General features: G+C 50.9%; 1 protein-coding gene across 2 annotated transcripts in view; it reads left to right on the plus strand.

Annotated features, from left to right (window-relative positions):
- The window catches only part of SAG (S-antigen visual arrestin), a 29,967-nt gene extending 14,386 nt beyond the window's left edge, over positions 1-15,581 (plus strand). For both annotated transcript variants that reach the window (XM_003991270.5, XM_019838903.2), the window contains 8 exons: positions 875-959; positions 3,309-3,381; positions 5,530-5,667; positions 8,509-8,586; positions 10,214-10,237; positions 12,018-12,073; positions 14,940-14,949; positions 15,343-15,581. In XM_003991270.5, coding sequence (XP_003991319.1) covers positions 875-959; positions 3,309-3,381; positions 5,530-5,667; positions 8,509-8,586; positions 10,214-10,237; positions 12,018-12,073; positions 14,940-14,949; positions 15,343-15,448 — 570 coding nt within the window. In that variant the 3' untranslated portion in view covers positions 15,449-15,581. The remainder of the gene's footprint in view (positions 1-874; positions 960-3,308; positions 3,382-5,529; positions 5,668-8,508; positions 8,587-10,213; positions 10,238-12,017; positions 12,074-14,939; positions 14,950-15,342) is intronic.
- Positions 15,582-19,143: the final 3,562 nt, after the last annotated feature.

The raw sequence follows: 19,143 nt of genomic DNA on the forward strand, positions 1-19,143 counted from the left end.
TAATTTGGAGCTCGTGGAGGTGACCCTTAGAATAGCGTCCTGCTGGCCACATTCCCCTACACCACCAGTCCCGACCAACTAGGGAAAGGGGTGGTGGTCACCACATCCCCCTGCCCCAGACTCTTTTTCACCCCCTCTGCCCCCACGGGCCTCATTTACCAGTGTAGCACCAGTGGGTGCAGCTTTGCAAATGGTTTACTTCCCTGGGAAATTTAAGTTTCAACATCATGAGGAAGGGGTGACTGAATCATGTGAATGTCATCACTCAAGTATGTCACAGTGGAAAAGGGCGAAGAAGCACCGGCCAAGGCCGTCTCTGGTCCTCTGGTTGCCAAGAGCTGGGCACACACATGGGCAAAAGCTCAACATACTGCGTGGTGTGTGTGTGTGTGTGTCCGTGTGTGTGCACGCGCATTCCCGTGTGTGCGCATGTATGTCCGGGTGTGCCCACCTGGGCCTAGATCATGTGGGGAGCACTGTGGACGGGAGTTCGGCTACTGGGCTCCCAGTGATTCCCAGTCACTGCACTCATCCTGCCCCAAAATGGCCTTATAATTCCGCTCAGGACCCCCATGGCCACCTCTGCCGTGACCCTCAGACCCTCTGCACTGGGTGTTCCAGGCGGGAATACCCTCGCTCCCCTCCACGTTGGTCACCATAGTCTTCCTCAGTTTATGCCACACTCAAGGCAGGCTGTGTTCTGGACTGTCACCAAAGGAAACATGTTGCTGTCACTTTATCTTCCTTGAAAGTATGGGAACTCAGTCACTTTTACACTAGTTAAAGGGTTGAGATAAACCTAGAAAAAGCCATGAGATTAAAGATACCACCACCCTCTGTTCCTTTTTTCTGACTTGTCTGCTGACTTTTACAGATCTATTTCCATGGGGAATCCATTACTGTGACCATTACTGTGACCAACAACACAGACAAGACAGTGAAGAAGATTAAAGCATTAGGTAGGACCCTCTTCTCAAAACGGGAGGGTAGTGTCTTCTAGAACTTCTCAGTCTGGTCCTATTTCCCAAGGGTCTCTCCTCTGGTTGGATAAGGACTTCCTGGGTCTTTGGAACTGCCTGTTTAATCTCTGTTGTCATGGACAGCAGGGACTTGCTGGAGGCGAGACCTTCAGCATCACCTCCTGAAACCTTGTGTCTGCTTTAGGGCTGTCTTTTGTCTTGAGACAACGTCCCTGACAGGCCATCTTCCATTTTTCCATGCCATGCCTTCCTGGAGGAGCCCCTTGCCAGATCTCCGGAGAAGGCATGGAGTTTTCTCTCTCGGATCAGAAGGAATTTTTGTTGGTAGATACCGCACAGTGCAGTGGGCAAAGCACTAGACTGACAGCCAGAGGCCTGATTTGTGGTCTCAAGCCGTGTGAGTCCTCTCTGAATCCCAGCTGAGATCCACGGCCCTGATTCCCGGTCTACCTGCCTGGATTTCATGAGGCTGCAGGGACCGGTCACACTGGAGGTGCTTTGTGAACGGCAAAGCCCTACCGTCTCTGCTGCTGTTGCAACACCACGAGGTGATGACCACGCCTGGCCTCATGCTACCAGCAGGGCGCCTCCTGCCTGCTGTTCTACACATCTCTTCAGCTCAGAGGGCATCAAAGTGCAGGGGATGGTCTGATGTCATGGTCTTACAGGGGCTACGTAAAAAAGACACAGCAGAATGGCCAGGGAGGGTGACCTGTAAGCTCACTGCTAACTCAAACCCCCAGTGACTAAGTTAGACGCAGAGTGTGGATTTTCAATGCTAAATGGGGCGAGTTCCAGGAAAATCAGGATGGTTGATCGCTCGTGTCATACATACACCACTTTCCTCTGTGTTTGTGTGTCCCTCATCAGTAAGGAGGTTCAGGAGTTTTGATGAACGCATACTAAGGAATTATAGAGTTTTCCCGATATGAATATGAATGCTCACAGCTTTGTTTTATGTTGGTTATTTCGTCTGCATTTAGTCTTTGTGGGACCTGGAGTTATTTAGCATCTGTTGTGTGTAGTATCCAACATAGTGTTCCACAAAGCAGCAGGATTGAGAAAGTATCATTTGATCCTTTATTTTTTGTTTTGTTTTTTTAATTTATTTTTTATTTTTTAAGTTTATTTATTTTGAGAGCGAAAGAGAGCATGGGTGAGTGGGGGGAGGGCACAGGTAGAAGGGGAGAGAGAGAATCCCAGGCAAGCTCTGTGCTAACAGTACAGAGCCCGACACGGACCTCGAACTCATGAACAGTGAGATCATGACGTGAGCCGAAATCGAGTTGGATGCTTAACAGACTGAGTCACTCAGGCAGCCCCATATCACTTGATACTTTGATTTTAAATTGTTTCTCAAAGTTTTATGGATTCTAATATTGAAGCCATTAATTTTTGAAAGAAGGTTGAATTTTCTGAAGCAAGATGTTAGTAGCTTTAAAAAATTTTTTTCATGTGTTTTTTTTTTTTTAATTTTTTTATTTTGAGAGAGAGAGCAGGACAGTGGCAGAGAGAGAGAGAGGGAGAGACAGAATCCTAAGCAGGCTCTCCACTGTCAGCGAAGAGCCCGATGCAGGGCTCAATCTCACAAACTGTGAGATCATGACCTGAGCCCAAATCAAGAGCCGGACGCTTAACCAACTGAGCCACCCGGGGGCCCCTTTAGTAGCTTTTTATATGCTGGGTACTGTGCTGAGTGCTTCACGCAAATTGTTTCTTTTAATCCTCAAATTTGGTTTTAACAGAGATTAAAAATTATCTTTTTGATCATCACAACAACCATGTAAGTTAGATACAATTATCTCCCCCATTTTGCTGATGGGGAAATTGAGGCTTAGACGAGCTAAGTAACTCACCCTGCGGCTCATGGCTAAGCTGGGATTTGAGCCCAAGTAGTCTGGCTCCACAGCCTACCTTCCTGTCAGTCTTATGCTGCCGGCAGGTGGTTTCTAGCTTGAACAACTAGAAGGAGGTGCTCATTAAATAAGATAGTGTTGGAAAAAGGTGGGTCTGGAGACAGAGCAATTGGTGAGTTCCAGAACACTTGGAAGGATACCCAGGGGTATGCTGTGGGCTCTGCAGAGAGGGGTCTCCCAAGAGGTGCCATTTGAGGGAGGCTGGCCCATGGCTGGGAGCTGCCACAGAGCAGGTGATTGGTGAACAGAAGTGTCCTGAGCACAGAACCCAGAAACCTCAGCCTTAAAGCCAAGCTTGAGAAGTACAGTCCAAGAGCCACTGGAGAGGGAGACCAACCGTGTCCCCTGCAGGCTCCGTGCACATGTGCGGAGGACCCCACGTCGAATCACCACCCCTGTCCCTCCTTTGCAGTGGAACAAGTGGCCAACGTGGTTCTCTACTCGAGTGATTATTACACCAAGCCGGTTGCCGAGGAGGAAACACAGTGAGTCGCTTGTTGGGTTTCTACTTCCTGGACAGCTCAGGCTTCTTTGTCAAGTTCCCCTTTCATTCACGCTGAAGAGGGAAGTAGGATGCTTCGCTTCCTTCCTTTTTTCTCACTTCAAGGGCTGCAAAGAAAGTTAGCATCTCAGTTCCATTCTCACTCACAAGAGTTCTGCGAGATCTCGCTCACAAGGGATGATGGAAAGGAGAGGAATAAAGATCCAAATGTCCAAGTGGGAAGAGGTGGGACTTTCTGTTGATCCTTGGAATACGTTGGTAGGAATTTGATCCTTTTCTGCCCCCAGAGCAGATAAGCAAATGATCTCTCAGCTCAAGCGAAGGTTCTCTGTGTTTTGGTCTTCAACTCAATTTGAAAATGTGGTACCAGTGACAGCCGGTTCCAATGACAGATCAGTTCTGAGCCCGGCATCGTGAATCATTTCTCTCCCTTCATTAGAATCAGAAACAGATGAGAGTCCTGTGATGGCGTCTTCACGCTGGAGCGAGAGACCTGCCCGGTTTTGCTCCCCGCTTTTCATTCCCACACAGGCCACTGGGGTGACGCCTCCCCCAGAGCGTGTCGCTTGGGCGGGCCTGTTCCTCTTTGTCTTGCTGGTGTGTCTAAGCACCGTTGTATGCAAAAAATATTACCAGAGTTACAGGAAGGGGACTGGTGAGGAAAGACAGACTGATTCAGCAAGAGAACATGACGTCAAGTTTAAAAGACAACTTTGGAATAAACTATTACTCAAAGCAGATCTGGCCTCAGGTTTAAATATAGATCCAGAGGGGAGGGAGGAGGAAAGAGCTGTAAGTCACCAGCTGCTCCCTTGGTGCTGGGCTGGCGGGGCCTGTTCTCCCTTGCAGGTGCGTCCTCGTACATCCTCGCGTCCCGGAGTCTCCCGGGCTCACCTTTGGCACATGCTCAATGATGAGAGGAGAAAATGGCCCCTGGCCGAGTTTTTCTCTCAGAGAGCCCATTATCTGGTCTTCTTCTCAGCAATTCGGTGCATTTTGGAGCAAATGATTCCCAGGAAACTGGCCATCATTCTAGGCCCCCCCCCCACCTCCAAGGGTGGGAGGCAGGGAGACTGAAAAACCTGGGCCAGATGGTGCCCACGGGTCTCTGACTAGAAGCCACTCAGAAGGCTGTAGAGCCTGAGTCACTGTCCCTGAACCCTGGGGCACCCAGGACCCTGGGGGCCGACCCCTGCGTTGTGTTTTCGGGGCCCCTCTCTGCCTTCTCCTGGCTGGGTACAAGGATGGAGGGTATGCCAGGAGCACTGACACAGGCTGCGGGCTGGCCGGGCCCTGCGGCCGCGTGACCGCTCTTGGGCCTAGGCCTGGTGTGCGCCGTGCCGGTGAATGGCAGAGCCAGTCCTGCAGCCTCAGTCCCACATTCTCGCTCCATGAGCCAGGGATGCTCCAGACCCCTTGCTGCTGTGTCCCCAGCTCCATCCCCGACCTGCAGACCCACGGTTTGTCATGGGCTCCCTGTGTCTGTCAGATGCTGAGAAACTCACCACCCGGCCAGTGACAGGGAAGCTCTGGGAGAGACAGAGCACGTGTGCCTCGAATCCAAACCAGTCCAGTCTGCGGGGCTCACAGAGGGCGGCACCGCGCCCTCCTCAGCGATCCATTCCCCTGGACACGTGCCACACCTCCTGGTGTGGTCCCTGACCCTTGTGCTAGTCAGTCTCATTTAACCCCACAAAATACTCCAGAAATTCAGCGACTCAGAACAGGATGAGGAAGGAATGTCCTAATGTTGCTGGCGGCCTTTTTTTTTTTTAATGTTTATTTATTTTTGAGAGAGACAGAGACAGAGCACAAGCAGGGAAGGGGCAGTGAGAGGGAGACACAGAATGCGAAGCAGGCTCCAGGCTCTGAGCTGTCAGCACGGAGCCCGACGTGGGCTCGAACTCAGGGACCGCGAGATCACGACCTGAGCCGAAGTCGGACGCTTAGCCGACTGAGCCACCCAGGCGCCCCAACTGCTAGCCCATTTTGAGCTGCCATAATGCTTGTCGTAAAGCAAGTGCTCAGATACCTGAACCGTCTTCCCTGTGGGTTGCAGGGAACTTGGATCTGATGGTTGCTTCATGACCATAAGAACAGTTGGCCAAATATCCTGTCTTTCTTCCTGCAGAGAGAAAGTGCTACCAAACAGCACTCTGACCACGAGACTGACACTGTTGCCCTTGCTGGCCAGCAACCGTGAGAGAAGGGGGATCGCCCTGGATGGGAAGATCAAGCACGAGGACACGAACCTGGCATCCAGCACCATGTGAGTCCTTGTAGCTCAGGAGACGGGCCCCTGGGACTCAGCGCAGGGGTGGTGCCCGTCTGCCTCCCTCCTCATCTCACCCCCTGGTCTCACGGGCCCACGTGTGGCATGATGGCTGTCCAGCTCCACTGCGTCCAGTCTGGGCCACCCTGGGCAGATTACGCGAGCTGAGAACCTCAGTTTTCCTGTCTGTGCGGTGGGGGGTGCTGCCTTTCCTCCTGGAGAGGTTTAGGATGATTATGGGAGACATGGACAGTGTGGTGCTTGGGACGCAGTGAGCATTCCAGAAATGTCAGCCGTTCCCTTCTAAAAGTATCACTCGCTAGTGTGGCGCCCTTCGCATATAATAAACGTCGTAATGCGGTTGGCCACACGAATGACGGAAATGTCATTTATTCATTTCTACCAGGAAAGGTAAAGAACAGGAAGTGCTGGTAGCTACAGATGTCAATGAAATTTAAATGAAGTTCACTGATCTGCTGACCCCAACTCAAAGAACCGCTGGCTGCATTCAGCCAGCGGATCTAGCAAAACCGAGAGTGAAGCTTCAAGGTCAACTCTCCACTGCCACTTCTGGCCATCTTTGGAGGCTTCCACTCCCGGAGCATGTCTGTTGGGGAGCCCTGAGTGTTTGGGCGGAGCCGCGGCCGAGGCTCAAGGCCCACCGGCTGCCGTCCCCCGTGTGGCACGCTGGGGCTCCCTCCATGGCCCCACCAGGCCGCCTCCAAGGCGATGCCGTCGGGCAGAGGATCGCCTGTTTGACCTCCATGACCCCATAGCTCAGTAGCACACGTTCTCTGAGACAACAGTGGGGTCAGCAGACATTTGGCAGAAAGCAGCATCACAGGAGTCAGAGGATTTTCTGAGGGTACTTTGCCGAGTTGGTATGTTGGATTCTCAGGCGCTTTGGTGAAGGTCTAGGAGACTGACGCTAGGTCAACTTATTCCGGGGTGTGTGATCACCACATCAGCAAAGGCACGCCGCCTTTGTGAAAATGTTTTAGGGTTCACGGGCTATTTCACAAACATGTAAGTTGTCCACACTTTTGTGTGGAAGGTGAGTTTATACTCATTTTTTGAATAAGGAAATTGAAGTTCAGCCAGAAGGGAGCAGCTTGACTAAGGTCACCTGGTCAGTTGATGACACAGCAAAGTCCACCCCTAAACCTGAGTCCTTTACTTACCCCCACCTTCAGGGCTGTCTTCCAGGGCTCTGGAAAGCGACAACCACAGCAGAACCCAGATTAACCAATGTGTGTGTGTGTGTGTGTGTGTGTGAGAGAGAGAGAGACAGATAGACAGACAGACAGACAGACAGAGACAGGGAGAGACAGACACAGAGATAGAGATAGAGAGACTAGGGGGGAGCAGACAGCCTAATGCATTCAAGGAAAATGGCAGGGGAGAGAGTCTGCAGGATATTCTCAGGCATGAGACGAAGCACATTCTCTTCCCCAGCTATTTGACCCCATTCTCTTGACAAGTCAGAGAGTCAGTCCTGGCAACGGGGTAGGGTCTCAGGCTTGTATCCCTTTTTGCCCCCTTTGGTGGCAACCTCTCTCTATTGAGTGACCACATCCACGGTTCCAGACAAAGGCATTTGCCCTCCGCAAGGAGCTCCAGGCACTAATGAATGAGCCGATGGAGTCTTCAGGGGGCATCACGGCTCTGGGAGCAACGTCCAAGGTGCATCCCATCCCGTGAGATGGATCCCTGGGCTGGGGTCTTTGGGCCCAGAACGTGCCCTGCACTCTCTCAGACCCTTGTCACACCTGTCAGCACAACCATTCCCCCTGCGTTCTGCCTCAAGCCTTCAGCTTTCTTGGCCACGTTATCTATTGTCATTCACACTGTTCCAGTTAGCATGTCATGATGTTTTTCAGACCATAACTCCTGTGACTGGGCATCCGGGAATACTTCATGTCCCCACATCAGACCAATGAGATGATAATCTGTGTTGCCGATGCCCAGCACGGTGCCTATCAGACAGCAGGAGCTCGGCACCTGATGGTAGAACCTGAAATGGAGTTTCCATTGAGGAAAGTTAGACGGCACTGTCTCTGGGGCACACGTGATGGCCCCACGCACCGCGTTCACTCGATATTGCTTCAACACGGTGCTGGGTGCTGGGGACACAGGGCCAGAGCACAAAGGAGAGAGACCCAAGCTGCTTGGTGGGTGTCCAGGAAGACTTCACAAAGGAGGCTCAACTTCAACTTGAGATCTTAGAGAGCAGAGGAGGAAGGCATTATGTTTGGCAAGGTGGGCACATGGGAGACGCTGGGGCATAGCGGGGCCTGAGGTGGCAAAAGCAGGCAAGGCCAGCGCCCAGACTGCCTCCCAGGCCATGCTAGGACTTGACCCTGGGAGAGCTCTCTGGCTGCGGGGTGGCCGAGAGCTCAGGGAAGGAGCCTGGCCTGTGGGAGGTAAGTTACTGAGATAGTATAGCAGGAAAGGTCAATGAGGGACTCGTTGGTTGGCCCAGGGAGGGACTCAGTAGATGGCAGGTGGGGCAGAGGGAGGAGCCGAGGAGAACAGGGGTTTCTGGCTGATAAGCCGGTGGATGAGCATCCGTGGAGACAGAGCAGGGAGAACCAGGAAGCACACTGTGGCCTCTGAACGTCCAGGGGGAAGATACCAGGCTACAATGCAGGAAAGGAATCCCCTTCCCTGAGTAAGGAAAGTTCTAGGACTTTGACAGCTTGATTGAGTTCACCGGTTCCTTGAGAAGACGCCCCCCTTATAATAGGCTTGTATGGAGGTGAGGCTTTGTTCATCCCTCCGGCTCTTGCTTTCTGCTGCTGCACTACATCCTTCCCCTTTTCCCTTCTGTTTGAGCAGACTGAAGGAGGGCATAGACCGGACTGTCCTGGGCATCCTGGTGTCTTACCACATCAAGGTGAAGCTCACGGTGTCAGGGTGAGTGTCCAAGACGCAACGCTGTCTGCTGTCGTGGCCTTTCCCAGTCTGAACTGACCCTTCCTTGAATGATTGATTAGGGGCCAGAAAGTAAGAAAGGTTTGCAGATTCAATCGCTGACCAAGTAGAGGTTTGGAGAGATCCTACCCGTCTGGCTGTCAATTCTGTCTGATATGACAGCACGTGGGAAAAAGTAGAAAGGCGAACTACGAAGGATGTGCCCTGTTAGTACTGCTTGGCACAAGTGAGCGTGGTATGCTCACGCGGTGGAAGTCGATACGCAAAAAAGGGAAATAAGTTTCGCACTATATTGCCCTGCAGGAGGGAATGGCCACTGCAGACACACTCCGGGCAGATCTTCATGCCTGCATCTCAGGAGGCAACCATCCATAATGGGAACACCTTTCCTTCCTCCCCAGCATGTAATCACAGGATTTGGGAGTCTCCTTCTCGCAACGAGAGCACAGATACCTCAGATTTCTGGGGAACTGATTTTCCTTTTTTTTTTTTTAATTAAAAAAAATTTTTTTTTTTTTAATTTATTTACTTTGAGGGGGCGCCTGGGTGGTTCAGTCAGTTAAGCGTCCGACATCGGCTCAGGTCATGATCTCGTGGTTTGTGGGTTCGAGCCCCGTGTCGGGCTCTGTGCTGACAGCTCAGAGCCTGGAGCCTGCTTCGGATTCTGTGTCTCCCTCTCTCTCTGTCTTTCCCCCTGCTCGCACTCTTTCTCTCTCTCTCTCTCTCTCTCTCTCTCTCTCTCTCTCTCAAAAATAATAAATACACGTTAAACATTTTTTATTTACTTTGAGAGAGAGAGAGCAAGCTAGGGAGGGGCAGAGAGAGACAGAGAGAGAGAATCCCAAGCAGGCTTCACACTGCCAGTGTGGAGCCTATTCAGGACTCGAACTCACGAACTGCAAGATCATGACCTGAGCTGAAATCTAGAGTCGGACGCTCGACCTACTGAGCCACCCAGGCAGCACCCTCCCCCCTCCTTTTTTTTAATGAGATGAACTTCTATTTAAAAAATCTCATCAAAAGGAAAAACTTTGAATTCTCCTTTTCCTTTCAAAATCTATTGCCAAAGGCTCTGGCCTTTCACCTGGCCATCACCTTTCGCTTGCCATCAAAGGCAAGTCCGGGCATATTTTCCATAAATCTAAGTCGATAAAGAGCTGCCCAAACGTTGCTTCGGACCACAAAATAGAGCATGGGTTGATTTCACAAATTTTGTTACTACGGTGTCCATATGTGTAGTGTTTTTCAAGGTGTGTAGCATTTTCTTTGATTTTCTCTGAGAGGATCTAAAGCATTCAACAGAGTTTCTTTTAGCAGTCAAGATAAGGGAATAACAGGTATTTCGCAATGACCTTTGTGGTTTATTCTTGAACATCAGGGCTTGGACCCAAGTGATTCCTCTTTTTCGCTAATCCGCCTGAGAAAGAGATGAAAACACAAGTAGAGAGGATTAGTTGAGTTGCCTGTTACGGGGACGCACGATCCCTAACCTACGGGTAGGTTGTGAGTGAGGAGCGTGCCTGGGACGGGTCCACCGCTGAATAATGGGAAATAAGGTCACGTTACCATCGGGACAGTCACCAGCCCTGTTTGCTTTTGTGTTTTCTAGCCTTCTTGGAGAGCTGACCTCCAGGTAAGCCTCGTCACCTTCCTTCCCTGCCCGATTCCCAGGATATCGCAGGGGACCAAATCTGAGGTTCAAAACAGTAGCAGTGAAATCCGGTTTATTGGCAGTTATGCTCAGAGGTGTTATGAAATGATGCCCGCTTGCCTTTAGGATGCATCATGTGAACCTTGCCTCATCGGGGTGAGGCTGGGGATATTTCCCCCCGAGACTGCAAGCCGGGCCTCCCCTGGGCAGGGACACACAGCTACACACACACTCAGAGAGCTGGCGTGCTCCAGGCCGCTGCCTTTGTGTCTGTGTGTCTGTGTGTAACACAAAGCTGACCATTTTAACCATTTGGTTTTATTTTATTATTTATTTATTTACTTAGGCATTTATTTTTTAATGTTCATTTTTGAGGGGGGGAGGGGCAGAGAGAGAGAGGCGGAGAGACCCAGAATCCCAAGCAGAATCCAGGCTCCTAGCTGTCAGCACACAGCCCCACGTGGGACCTGACCTCACGGCCTGGAAGATCACCACCTGAGCCAAAGTGGGATGCTTAACCGACCGAGCCCCCCAGGCACCCCTCATTTTACCCATTTTGAAATGTACAATTCAGTGGCATCGAGGACCTTCCGAATGTTGTGCCATGGCTACCACTATCTGTCTCCTTCATATTTTTACCACCCGAAAAGGAAACCCCAGACCTGTTAAGTGGGCTCTCCCATTTCCCCCTTTTCCTGGTCCCTGGCCACCCCCAATCTTCCTCCCTCTATGGACTTGCCTACTCTGGGTATTTCCTAAACGGAATCAGACGGTATTCGTCCCCCTGTGCCTGGCTCCTGTCGCTGAGCGTCATGGTTTTGCCGTTCATCCGTGAGGTAGCCCGTGTCAGTGTTTCATTCGTTTTGTGGCTGAGCAATATTCCGCTGTGTGGACGCACCACGTTTTGTTCATCTGTTCATCAGGGGGCGGACATTTGGGTGGTTTCTGCCTTCCGGGTGTTGTGAATGGTAACGTTACCTTTTATAAATCGTGCCCACAGAGGCAGGGTAAGGGATGTTTGAGGCAGGCACTGACCTTACACAGTCCTTCCCTCAGACCCTTACCATCTCCATCCCTCACACGGGACCCAGGGTACATCTTTCCTCCTAGACCTCACCTGTACTGGGGACTGACGAGAGTGGCCTTATAAACAGGTGGGCTTTGATGGAAGCTGGCAGGGGGAGGCCGTGGGTCCTGGGTGAAGCAAGGAGAGACCCTTGTTTTTTGTCACCCTTTCCTTTCCATTCTTCCTTGGTCCAGATTTCTCTTCTGTTCTCCTTCCTGACTCCTTTCCTCCCTTCTTTTTGTATAAATTCCAAGTCTTCCCGAAGCCTTTCAGCTTCTGGAATTTGGAGGGCCCTGCTCAGCTCTGTTCTCTCTAGCAAGCGACTATGTGACTGTTAACGTGGAGTTAACATTTAAAAAGTCGTGTACGGTTTTGCCAGATTTTTTCCAAAACCAACCTTTCTCCAGGATTTCACCTCTCCTCTCCCCAGAACATCACGTCACTGAAACTAGAAACCAGGAGGGATGGGGAGCCTACAAATCCTAGCTGTCTCTGCCAGGCCTAAGTGAACTTTCTGGACCACATTCCAGGGAATACATTTAAGATTCCTACTTGACCACTTCCTGATTTCTGGTTTGTTTTGTTTCGAATCACGCTGAATCCTCTGCCAGCTGGGAATCTCTGCAGCCACAGCTCTTCTCCGCGTGATTTATAATCGTGCACGTGTTCTCACCTATCTGCATTCTTTTTTTCTAGTGAAGTGGCCTCTGAGGTGCCTTTCCGCCTCATGCACCCCCGGCCCGAGGACCCAGGTCAGTCACACGTTGTCGTGGTTTTCTCTAACCGTTTACTGTTTGCAGATTTCTTATTTATCCATTGGTAGTCATTCCTGATCGAGTCTCTGGGTGTCTCTGGGCATAGGTACAGCAGGTGATGGTTTGCCATCCTCAAGGTGCCCCGGGCCAGCCCACAGGGGAGGATTTATCCCCTCAGCCATGAGCCATGGCCTGTCTACCTTCAGTTAGAACGCGGAGGACAGGGCATCCCTCCTCTTGGACGTGGGCTCTCTTGTTGGGTTGGGTCAGGAATGATTTATTTTTTTTATTATTATTATTTTGTTAACATTTATTTATTGTTGAGAGACAGAGACAGAGCACGAGCAGGGAAGGGACAGAGAGAGAGCCAGACACAGAATCTGAAGCAGGTTTCAGGCTCTGAGCTATCAGCACAGAGCCCGATGTAGGGCTTGAACCCACAAACCATGAGATCATGAGCTGAAGTCGGATGCTTAACCAACTGAGCCACTCAGGCGCCCTGATCAGGAATGATTTAAAAGCAGAAGCTCAAGTGGGAATAGAACCTGACTGAGATTGAAAGAAAATGTAGGCAAAAAACGCATTTAAGAGGCTGAGACTTTTGCATTTCATGGGAAAACATTAACAGGCATTTAAGATGCCTGACAAGTATTTTGGACAGTGATTTTTGACAGGATTATTGTGAGAGCACTGAAAATACTAGAAAAGAGTGTCAGGCCGAGTTCCTGACACCTTGGCTCTCCTTTGAATTGCAAATCTGTTGGCTCTTGTATGGCTGTCTGAAGAAAAGGAAGCCAGCGTTGTACGACTCTGTGAATATACTAAAAACCACTGGAGTGTGCATGTAAGTCGGTCAATTGTGTGGTATAGGAATTAGATCTCAACACGGCTCTTTTAAAGGAAGTAAATGGAGCGGCAAACAGCACACAGGCGCGAGCTCAGAAATTCTGGGGAAAAATTCTCCACTGTGTTAATGTTAAGGTGGCTGAGTTGGCAGGAAAGGAAAATAGACTTGGGTGAATGAGAACCCTCCCTAGTTAGAGCAACAAAGAATATTTTAAGTAAAAGTGTTATAAACAGGGCCGCCTGGCTGGCTCATTCGGTAGAGCGTACGACTCATGGTCTTGGGGATGTGAGTTCACGTGCCACGCTGGGTGTAGAAATTACTAAACAAACAAACAAACAAAAGTGGTATAAACAAGGAAGATTTGTTTTTCTTACACTTTCTAGGTTTTTAAATATTGATCATGAAACGGCATTTAGACATTAGAATGAGCCCCACCCCCGTACTCATTTTGGGTTGGTCTCAAAAATATTTTGTCTCAAGGTATTTTTTTCCAAATGTTTTGGATTCAAATAGTCAATGTACTTTGGGGGGAAAAGTAGTCTGGCCACATTTTTCTTATTCCTATACGCTGGCATCATTCAGATACTATTTTTTAACTCTGTGAGATTGAGATGCATTCTGGTCCCTTCCAAGGACATTTAAAAAGAATATTTTAAAACTATGACCTGAGGGGATGTCACCATTTATGCCAGATTGTTTTCTAGAGCTGTGAACAGACTTTTCAACTTCACTTGGGGGAAAATGGGGCTCTTCCTTTTTTGGGTATGACATTTTCGTGTTTCAGTCATTGGGGCCCTCCCTTTGAACATATCACAACATCAAGACTACACAATGATCTTTTATGCTGTGAGATTTCAGGGGGAAAGGACAAATCACGCCATGGCCTCAAAATTCTGACTTTGCAGTCTGGATTCTGATTTGAGTCACAGATGTTTCATTCACAGGAGTGCACACATCTTACCTGTCTAATTCCTGGCTCTGAGTTAGACAGGTAGACTGAGCAGGAAAGGTGTAACTTGTAGCTGAGAAGCCTTGCCAGGACCAGGGGCCAATTGATTTGTACCTAATACACACTACGGAAATGCTACCAAGTTTTTATTATCCCATGTCAAGAGCATCCACATGCAAGGCAGGGGTTGATTTGACTCTCTTTAAGGCTGATGGTCCCAGTTAGTATAATCATGCTAGCACTCTGGGGGCCCAGGATGGTTCTTGCCCAGGGGCCTCTCTGTTGTTTTCCTGTGGTCAGCAGCCCGCACAGACACTTCCCTCCCCGTGCTTGAGAGACCAGAGCAGTGACTCTCCATCACTCCTGGGCTCTCAGAAAAACCCTCTGGAGTTATTCACTTCACTTAGCTCTTGCTGATTCACCACTGAGGGTTACGACAGCGCCTTACTAAGCGGGCAGAAAGCGAAAGGAGCAAATAAAGAGCAAAGGACCACTCAAACGAGTAGCAGTCAATCAGGGGCTGCAAAACGTATCTGAAAACATAACTCAATGACAACAACAACATGATTAACCTGTTCACAGAGAAATCAGACCCTGAGGGGCCCGGGCGTGGTTCCCAAGCTTGAGCGCGAACCCCAAATACCCCAACCACGGGAGGTGCTGGTTAGACATCCAGTCCCAGGACACCCCCGTAGCGAGCCGGAGGAGAAGGTGTGAGCTGGGCCTGGCGAGCGGGTCCTTACAGCACCTGGGACTCTGCTCTAGATGCAGTCCAAAGGACAGGAAGGGAGAAAGCATCCTAGAGGTGAGGGTAGAGGAGGTGAGGGCAGGCACTCTGTAAAGGAGGCCGTGGTTCGAACGTGCAGGGAGAAGGGCTCCGGGAGCTGGAAAAGACAGAGAGGTGGGGATTACGTGGGGTTGTTGTGAAATGCGCGTATCTGGGCTTCTTATCCCTCCGACTATAAAGTCACCAAAATAAGGAAGAAATTTTTCAGGTGCAACTGTCAGACAGAATTTATTCTGATAGATTTCTCTCTCTCTCCTTTATTCCATGCTTACCGCTACAGCAAAGGACAGGTGAGCCATTGCTCTGAGTGTCCCTTTTGTTCTGTGACTCCCTCCTTGGGTCCAAACCCCTCTGGGGTTCTTTTTGTACACACCCCATGCTCTCAACACCACCTCAGGCCCTGGTTTTCTTTTTGCTCCCTAGCACCATGGCATGTGTGCGTGCTCAGTTATACTGGGTATGTGTGTCTGCCTTGTGGGTTTCTTCATTGTCTCTTTTTTGTTTAAGAGATTTTATGTGAAAAGCTGTGAGGAGGATGGCTTGATGCCCCGCTCCATCATTTAGAAAAATCTTGATCAGTTCGTCTGTTGCAAAAGGAAGAACAAAGATCTTGCTTTGCTTGGGATTTCATTGCAAGCTTCGAAGAGCATGCCATGATCGAAACGTCCTTTGCTTTATTGTAGTTTACAGGATGAAAATTTGGTTTTCGAGGAGTTTGCTCGCCAAAATCTGAAAGACTCGGGAGATACTGAGGAAGGGAAGAAAGACCGGGAGGCCGCGGATGAGTGAAGAGGTCGCCCTTGGCCCTGGGGAAACGGGGTAGTTCACAGCCTGATGAGCGGAGCTCCACAGTTAGTCCTTTAGTTATGCTAAATACCGAAGCGTGGGTCTACTCACAGAAATAAAGTTTGTTCTGCTCTGATTCAGGCTGGCTCGTTGAGGGGCCCAGGTGACATCACCCACATGCAAGCTGCAGCCATCAGAGTCCCCATGTCTCAGGTGGGGGAGGGCGGGATCTAGAAAGGAAGCCCGACCTGCTCAGCGTTGGCTCAAGGTGGGAAGACATCCCAGATGTGGTGTGCTCACCTGGTGGAGCCTGGTGTGTCCAGGGCTTTCACCGGGGGGCCTGGGGTAAACAGTTTCCCTGGAAACATATAGGCGGTGGGAGGGTGGGGGGTGGGGGGTGGGGAGGCAATGTTTCTAATGACCTGACCAATCCTAGCTCCACGGCCCCCCAAGAGCCTCCTGAGATGAACAGAGCAGAGGACAAATGTGGCCAAAACACTCTTCATCACTCGCTTAACTTTTGCTCCTAGTCCCTGTTTGAGCTCTGGGTTGTTGGTTAAGTCTCTCTTGAAAGCAAGCAATGAAATCAGATTTGGCTGGTTTAAGGGAAAACAGGGAGTGCACTGGAAGGACCTTGGAGGGGCTCAGAGAATGGAATTAAAGGAAGAATCTGAGGTGGGCAGGAATCAGCAGCTCCCGGGGCTGCCCTCTGGGCAGCCATTCTCCCGTAGTGGTGGCCCGGCACCAGGTACCCTCAGCCTCGGGGTCTCTGGTTCCAGTGTGTAGGTCCTGGGACGGAGAATCTGGCTGGCCCAGCTTTGGTCAGGTCGGTCAATGCCCAGCGGCCGATGACGGCAGAAGCCAGCCCTAGGAATGGCTTGTCCTGGAAGGGGGCACTTCTCAGGGTGTCTTCCCTGAGACTAGGTGGGGGACAGGCTGCTCTGTGTCAGGGAGGAAGGGGGGGCTAGAGGAGAGCCAGGGTGCTGTAGGTGGTGCCTGGTGGCGTCCTTCAGAGTCCCCTTCCTGGCCCGTGGTATCTGCCAGCTTGGGGGCCGCTAGGCCCATGGAGGGGCTTTGGGGGGTGTGTAGGCTCTGGTCCATGTTTCAAGGGAGTAGGAACAAAGAGGTTTGCAGAGCTCTGCACAGGTCTACCCCTCACAGAAGGTAGGAGGGTGAAAGGAGGGGACAGGGGTGGGGTGGACACGTGGGGTGGGGTCTCCAGGACCACAAGCAGTGGCAGAGGGCTGCACAGCAGCCTGGGTTCCATGCACACGAAGGCTCCCACATCTGGGCTTGTTCAGCAGGATTCCAGGCTGGCTTGTGTCCTGGGGACTGGGATTTAGGCTGGAGGCTCCCATATATACAAAGGAGGGTGTGGACTTATGTGTCAAGTTTGAGCCATTCTGATATTGACAGGGATGAGGATTCATTTCTGGAGACCGAATAGTAATACTAATAATAGGCAGAAGACTGGGCCTTTGGCCTGTGGGTTTGCGGGGTCAGACACAATTTCTCCTTAGCGTTTCTCCGATTCGAAGAGAAGAGCACGTTCCCATGCCAGCCTACGCCCCCTCTCAGGATACTCAGGAAGGATCAGGGCGGCAGGCCACTCTGGGGATCCGAGCCCCTCTTCTGTTTCCACCCAAGCCCACAGGCCAGCTGTGCTCGGCTCCCACTAGAGATCCTAGGCGAGCCGGCACCCGGGAGTCAGCCCCGCGGTGCCTGGCCAGAGGACCAGCCTGTTGGGTCCTGCATCGCTTGATCCCGGGACATCCTCAGTCAGGGTGGACGTTAGTGGGCCTGGCCTTTGGAACTGTGTGGGTTAGAGCTGGAGACCAGAGCTGGAAGGCCAGTCCCTGCACACCAGAGGTCGGAACAGCTCTTGCCCTCCAGGTTATTTTAGTCCCCAAATGCCCAACTCCGAGACTTCCAGGTGCTGGCAGGAATACAGCCTGCAGCTGGCCACCCTGGGGAGGGGGTTGGGGGTAGGAGCAGGAAGAGAGCGGCCGGCTGCTGCGAACGGGATGGGGACCCTGCCTGGGCTGGGCCTGCACGCGAGGGTCTGCTGGCATGTCGGGAGGGAGGATGTGCCTGCGCAGGTTGGCCGTGTGGCCCGGGGCTTTTTCCAGGTAGCTGCATTTGGAAGAAACAGGGTACCAAGGAACCGAGCGTGCCACATGAGGCAAGTGGGGGCTGGGAACCTGGGAGAAAGTTCTGCAACCGGCCAGCAGAAGCCTGGAGAAGCAGAATCCCTGCTACTTACTGGGCGCCTGCCTTGCGCGGGGCACTGAGTACCTTAATGTCTCATCATTCCCTCTGTGCTTGTGAGGGGGTCCCGTCATACCCAGTCGTTAGGTGGGGAAACTGCAGTTCAGAGAGGTCAGAGTCGAGAGTTGAACTCTGGTTTCCCTGAGTCTATACCCCAACCTTTGCTCACATTCTGATGCTGAATAAGTATATGAGACCTTGGAGAGCCAGAGGGGGAGATTAGCGCTTATGGTTCAGCACTGGCTGCCTGTAAGTTCTTTTTTTATTTTAATTGACATGTTATGGAGAGAACTGTAGATTCACATACAGTTGTAAGAGATAATACAGAGAGATCCTGCATTTTCCGCAAGGGTAACGTCTTGCAAAACTATGGTGTGTGCTATCACGACCAGGACCTCGACACCGGTACACCCCACCCATCGGCTCAGATTTCCCCAGTGTTACTTGTCCTCGTGAGGTGAGCATATTTGGTGCGCTACAATTTTATCATGCATGTAGCTAGTTAAATAGAGAGTCTGTTTGCCTATGCCGGTAACTCTACCCGGTGCTCCCATCCTAGTCCAAGGCCACAGCCCGTACCGGTTACCTCACTAATCCTTGGGGAGCTGGGGTAGGTGGGGGGCCCCTGTTGGCTTGTTTAGAAATGTATGGGGGTGGTTTTTGGTTGTCACAATGCTTGGGGGCCAGGAAAGTTATATGTCCCACAGAGAGAAGCGATGTCCTGCTCCAAATGTCAATCATAACCCTAGTTCAAGGTAAAATCAGATTATTCTCACATTTGGGTGCCTGGGTGGCTTAGTCGGTTGAGCATCTGACTCTTGCTTTTGGCTCAGGTCATGATCCTAGGGTCATGGGATTGAGCCCCGAGTCGGGCTCCACACTCAGCATGGAGCCTGCTTAAGATTCTCTGTGTCTCTCTCTCTCCCTCCGCCCCACTCTCTCCAAGAAAAAATAAAAAATTACCATGTTTTGAACCGCATCATTTATTCTAACATGGAGCGGGTTTTCCTGACAGGAGGTGCGTGCACTTCTACGTTGACAGGTCAAGAAAGATTAGGTTGGATGTGAAGTGTGTTATTACTGCCACCTTGATATGCCCTTAAGGTGGGGTAAACTCAGGGAGCTGCACATTGTTAGAGATGATTCACAGCGTGACTCATGCCGTAAAGAGGCACCGGAGGGAGTGTGCTCTTACAGGCACAGCACTTCGGGGCGGGGGGGGTGGTTCTCGGAGGGAACTGTGCTCTGCAGTCACCCGAGAACAGAAAACCTTCTTCACTCATCAGAGAAAAATATGCCAGAGTTATGTTTCGCTGGTTGAGGAACATAATACGATTCTTAACGAGCCGAATGCTCTTTTTTAAAAATACACCTTTTATTTTCAAGTCCTGTAGGTTTAGATTTACAGAAGGTTTGCACAGATAGGACAG

Source organism: Felis catus, chromosome C1 (assembly GCF_018350175.1).
Source record: "Felis catus isolate Fca126 chromosome C1, F.catus_Fca126_mat1.0, whole genome shotgun sequence".
NCBI lineage: Eukaryota > Metazoa > Chordata > Mammalia > Carnivora > Felidae > Felis > Felis catus.